This window comes from Echinops telfairi, unplaced genomic scaffold (assembly GCF_000313985.2).
Source record: "Echinops telfairi isolate 266 unplaced genomic scaffold, ASM31398v2 ScPeMD7_4;HRSCAF=17, whole genome shotgun sequence".
NCBI lineage: Eukaryota > Metazoa > Chordata > Mammalia > Afrosoricida > Tenrecidae > Echinops > Echinops telfairi.
In genome coordinates, this window is record NW_022103900.1 from 51798673 (window position 1) to 51804716 (window position 6044).

General features: G+C 47.1%; 1 protein-coding gene across 10 annotated transcripts in view; it reads right to left on the reverse strand.

Moving 5' to 3' along the window:
* Positions 1–949: 949 nt before the first annotated feature.
* R3HDM1 (R3H domain containing 1) overlaps positions 950–6044 on the reverse strand; it is a 192284-nt gene continuing 187189 nt past the window's right edge. For all 10 annotated transcript variants that reach the window (XM_004703886.4, XM_045299778.1, XM_045299765.1 and 7 more), the window contains 3 exons: positions 4317–4399; positions 2979–3063; positions 950–2290 (listed from right to left, as the gene is read on the reverse strand). In XM_004703886.4, the coding sequence (XP_004703943.1) occupies positions 1929–2290; positions 2979–3063; positions 4317–4399 (530 nt within the window). In that variant the 3' untranslated portion in view covers positions 950–1928. The remainder of the gene's footprint in view (positions 2291–2978; positions 3064–4316; positions 4400–6044) is intronic.

Here is a 6044-nt window from a genome sequence, read left to right on the forward strand (position 1 = left end):
CTTCACAAACAAGGAAAGTCTTTACTAAACCATTTGTGCTAAACCTGGAAATTGGGCAGTCAGTATGTAAGCTAAAACACCAGTTATTATTTTTCTGCTTTAATTCTACATTAAACTTAATTTATTCCCGAGCCACAAGGTTTTGCTACTTCAGCTTCTTCCGGGAGATCTTTTTCTTCCATGCAACCTCCTCTTCTGGTCTAGGAACAGTTTGTTCCTTTCAGTAAGGATCACTTCAACGGGGCCAGGGGAACTCTGCAAGTCCGGCTTCGAAGCTGGGGACTTTGTTCACCTGGATGTGCTCAATGACCAGAGAAGCCACATCGCAATCCTGAAGTACAGCATTGCTCCCTGTATCTTTAAGCGTGTACAGTGAAAATGCAGGACTCTTTGGGGCCACTGACCCTGGGTCCAACCCCACTGTTGTATTACCAACCCTGCCACTGTAATGTCGGAAGGACACACACTGCTTCTGCAAAGTGACATCTTTCAAATACTTGGTGACTTTGCGATATGTGTACCCTGGATGGTCTGGGCAGTTTCACGGGTGTTCTGAAAATGGACATGAAGATTCGACCTTCTTGATTTGCATGTTTTTGTGGGTTTTTGGGGTGGGGTGGTTCAAATGAATAGTGGATCATTTTGGCAGTTCACCTCAGGCTGCTGCAGGGAGAGGAAAAAACACCAATTCTTTACCTAACTGGCATAATGTTCTATTTTCAGTCGACTGGTTGGCATGAACTTTGTGAGAGTACAAACCCCCCTGAATCAGGCCCAGAAGCAATGGTGCCCCTGAACAAGGGATGCTTCCCAGGGCATCTGGAAACTGAGGTGGCTACTGGACTTGTCACAGCTGGGATGGTATTCTTCAAGTCAGGCTGCTGAGTCTCTGATCACAACATTAAATTTAAAAAGCATTTTTAAATATGTAAGGAAGGCCAAGCGAGCCTATATTTGTAAACATTTATTCTCTTGAACTGAAAAAGGCTTGCATCAGCACACATTGTACAGTCTTGCAAATTACACAGAAATTGAAAAGAAAGGTTCCTTGTTCGTAAGTGCAATGAATCTTTGATGTCCAGTGATCCGCTGCAAACAATAAAATATATTTTAAACCAATGCAGAAGTTCCCAGCACTCATTAAATGCATTTCCTTCAGTGACTAAATAGGATCCACAAGGAGGAGCAAGCAAGTTAAGTGGCATTTAGTTACTGGAGAGACGCTTAAGTGTCAAAAAAGTTAAGTATTTTCCTGTTTCTACAGTGATTTCTTCCCCCTGGGAAGCTAAGTGGTGTGATCAAGAGGTGTTAAGAAGATCATTTACTTCATCCTAATGCTCACACTACCTAAGTGAAGAAGCAAAGGACCTTATGAGGGAGTTCTGTGTTTTCTGGAAGTTCTTTTGTGTGTGTGGTGATTCTGGGTCAGAGCACTCTTCTCTTTGTGGGCTCTCCCTAGTCTACCCCAATGCCCCAGAAAGATACGAAATGGTCTCCCGTGGTGGTTCCACTCCTGCATCACCCCGCCCCCTCCCCACTCTGTGCTGGGTCGCACTGTGCTGGCTGCAAAGAGGTGGCAACTGGTTACGATCGTTTTGAAGACTCTGCTGTACAACAGAAACAGAGCTTTGGATCTGATACAAGAATTCAGAAATATAAAACAAAATCACTATAAAAGTTAGGAGGCATTTGAACAGCATTTCCTTGGAAAAAGCTGATAATTATGTATCATCCCGATGTGGATTTCTTTAGTCATTTGGGGCAAAATGCAGCTCTCTCTTCCTTCTGTGGATATCACTGGCCTTTCTTCAAAAGCTGTAATGCCATAGGAGTCTCTAGAATGTTAAAAGAAGCTCCAGATACCAAGCCAATCAGAGATGGGAGAGGACCGGGTCATCCCCGAGGTGAAGGGCCCATAGATGGTTCTGTTACTGAGAACTGGCCCTTTCCAAAATGTGAAAGTCGTAGTTCTTCTTGCTTGTTCTCAGCTTAAACTTGTTAACCGAGTTAATCTGCTTCTTCAAGGCATTCTGCGCAGCTGAAATGGAGGGGAATGAGGCTAAGACGGTGTACGTGGAGGCCAAGTCACTGGGTTTAGAGCACTCGGAGTGGACTGTGCTGTCTCCGCCCCCAGAGCAGAGGGGGTGTCGCCGCAAGCGGGGCTGGGACTGTGGGTCCCGGAGCCACCGGATCTTGGCGCCAATTTTAAAGAGTTCTCCAAAGAGGTTCTCGGCTTCCATGCGAGTTATTCCATCTGGGAGTTCAGTAATTTCCAAGACCTTCCCGATAACTAGAATGAGAAAAAGTGCAGAATTAATACATTCCTGTGACCAAAAAAGGTACAGACCCAAATGTGAACTGGAAATGAATGGAATTTTGGAATCCATTCAGATTTACAAAATTGGTCAAAGCCATCTTTCAAATTACACTTAGGGGATGAAGAGCTAACGGGTGAGTTCCAGGGGCCAGTGTTCACTGAGAATTAGTAGTGCACATGAAACCCCACCTCTCAGAGTGAATCCCCGACACGTGGTTTGTGAGCACAGGTAGTTGTCTGAGTACCATGCTCCCATTGTAAAATCAAGACAGTGCACTGGCCACCCACAGCTGTTTTGAATAGAATGCTAAAGGGCATGCTTGCGGGCACTTTACCACGAAAAAGCCTTTCATCTGTTCATTCAGACACACTCTCATGACGATGCAAGGACTAGAGTGTCCTATGGGCCAGAAAGCTCACCCCAAACTCACACCCTGCTTTCCCCTGGGTCCTGCCACCCTTGACACTCTCCTATCTTAAATGAGTCCACGTGAAAGGAATGGATCTGAGAGCCCCCAATTGTAGCTGGCACCATGCACCCCGGCGTTTGAGGAGGACTCAGGATGAGGGAAGACCCTTCCTGGGGGTGGTATGTCTTCAGTGCCCGTGAGCCTGGGCCGCAGGATGGAGCGCCACAGCTGGCCAGCCCCCTGGGACACACCTGCTTCTCCAGCGCCAAGGTCAGTGGATGCAGCCTTTTTAGCTTGTTTCCTTCCTCGGTTTCCATGCCGACTGCCAGGTTGGCCCTGGAAACCCACAAGCAGATGAGAAACAAGGTCACTTGTGCTGGAAAATATATTTGGCACGTTTTAAAAACCGAGCATATTGCAGAGTCCATCTAGGTCTTGCACTGCAGCAGCAGCAGTAGCATGCCCACCCCCTCCACTCTCCCTCCCCCGAGCAAAGCCGTGACAGCAGTTCTGGTGAATTCTACTATGTGGCAGCCCTCACCATGACTCTTTCATAAGCAAGGGCACCCCAACTTTCGGCCACACCACTTGCGGGTCTCAAGTTGTTTCTGACTCACAGTGACCCTATAGGACAGGGTAGAACTGCCCCTGTGGGTTTCTGCGACTACCTTTTAAAAAAAATTTTATGTTTGCATTTAAAGTTTTATTGAAATCCCTCCCCAACCTTCTCTATTCAGCTTCCTAGGTGAGCATACATGTAACGTCCGGGCCTGGTGGTATTCTTTGCAAATTAGTTCCTTACGTTCCTGAAACTGTGACTTGTGAAATGTGGGGAACTGATGAACGGACAAGGGAGTACTGAAGATTGCTTTATGCGGCTGCTTCCTTGTTTGGACGCAAACATAGGCTGAGAAACCGCCAGTGGAACTGCTGAGTGTGTGTACAGCACTAGCACAATGCTCACCCCAGGCGTCTCCCCTCCAGTCCTGTGAGCAGGGAGGGAAAATGACCAGGGCACGGCCCCTTGTGACAGAGAGCAGGTCCCCCAAGGTCTTAGGAAAACTGCACAAGTTATCCCCACCATCTGGGTGTCAGGCTAGTGGGTTGATGTAAACTAGCCTCAGAGTCCACTGAAGGTGCTCTCTATCCTTGTCACTGGTTTCCTCTTGTGACTATTTCTCCTCTACATCCTCTTGGAGAGTTTACAAGAGCAGTTTTGCAATGCGCATAAAGAATTCACAGTAACTAGGGATCTTGTTAAACTCTCTACGGGAGCAGAAAGCCTCCTCTTCCTTCTGAGGAGTGGCTGGAAGTTTTCAATGCTGACTCTGTGGTTAATGGCCCAAGGGTACCCACTACCCCTCCAGGGTGAATGACTGCACAGTCAAGGATGTACCACCTCCACACACCCCAGCCCTCTGTTCTCGGTGGCGGCAGGCATAATGTTTATAAACCAGAGATGGGTGTGTGTGGGGAGATGTTGGGCTGGGACCACTCCGTTTGGTCCCTTGGGGCTCCCATACTACCAGCAATGGAGCAAGATGTTCACCCAGCAAAACCTATATGGTTAGATGCTGGCTTCCATATACCTGCTGGTTGGGGATGTGTCCGGGTAGAACAGCAGGTGGGTTGTACTGCAGTGGTTGGCCAAGTAGTGGATATCTGGTATCGCCTGCAAGTTATGAAAAAAACATTTATGCGTCTCTCTCTCCAGTCATACTTTCTGGGGAGCTGAAAACAATTAAAATGAGCAGGGAAAAATCATGTTTAAGAAAATAAAAACAAGCATAGGTCTAGACATTTTAAAAAGAATTAGGACTTTCAAAATTCTTTTAAAGAGTGGGGGTCACTTCTGAAAGGACTACTGACAGTGGTTACGAAGGAGGGCAAGTGTCGGGAACCAGGTGCACAGGGTACAGGATGGAGACAATCCTCTGGCTAGTTCTTCCCTGTTGACTTTTGAAGACATGCGAGAAATAGAACCTGAAAGACTCTGATACCAAATCCTAGCAGCTCATATGAAATCATCAACCTAACACCCACAGGCGTGCTCAAATCCCGCTCTTTCTGTGATGATTAAAATGCAGTAATGTACCCTACATTTGAGAGGCAGGGAAAAAAACCTCTGACAAACATTTAAGCTCTTATCACTCCAATTATCATCAACATATGTATCTGTAAATTTACACACACACACACACTGAGAAAAAAATCGTTGCTATAAAAATATAGCAATCTAGTGTCCCTTTGGGGGTACAGCTGTGGGGCAGGGAGCAGCAGCTTGCTTGGTGGGGAGGGGAGTGACAGGAGGGCGGGCGGTGTTGAGTCTGCATTGTGGCAGCTCAGCTGAAGATGGATGCGGCTACAACTGCACGTGCCCTGAGGAGAAGCCCTGAGAGGGAGATGTGGGGCCGAGGGGGTTCTGATTCTAACTAGGCTCCCTGGGAGGCTCTCAGAGGCAGCTCCTCACCGGTGCAAGTCTGCAAACCTCCAGACTTTGGGTGCTATCGGCGAGCCAGATCAGCTTGTGAGGAAGTTACTTCCAGATATGTGTATTAATATGTACAAAATTCTATACTAAATATAATATGGTGTTGGTGCAGCTGCCAAAACACACAATGAACCATTTCATTAACACAGAGTGGACATGAAACAAGACTAGCCAACTGTATAATGCTCTTGTATAATACTTGCTAACTCAACATTGTTCAGATGTAATTTAATGATCACTGGTCAATTTCATCAACTCTATTGCATTCTTACACATTTTAACCATGGGCTACTTATATTCTAAGCTCAGGGTCTCTTCTTCTCAGTCTCCCTCCAGTTTGTCTTACTCTGTTCAATTCCAGGTTTGAAGGGTTGGGTAAGGCCCAGTCTTGGGGGCTCCAGCAGTAGCCTCTATCACACCAGCAAGTCAGGCTTTCCTTATGATTTAAAGCTTTGTTCCACATTTCCCTCCTGCTCTGTTCAGGACCTGCTACGGCGACACCATCAGAGTCTCTGGCGGCAGGGACCAGATGTAGCCCTGGTCTCGGGCGAGTGCACGCTGAAGGTCATGTGATGCCTACTCCTTTAGCCTCGCTGTTTACTTGAGCCTGGTTTTCTTCACTCTTCTTTGCTCCCGTTGGGAAGAGACAGTAATTGCATCTTAGCTGGCCGCTTACAAGCTTTTAAGGTCCCTGTAGCTAGTCATTAATGCAGGAGGCAGAACAGTGTCTTTATGGGCTATGTCTTTCTTCCCTGGGACTATGGTCCTAAACCCTCAAGCCCGGTGATTCAGTCCCTCAGGGCGTTTGGTCACGCCTCAGTGGGTC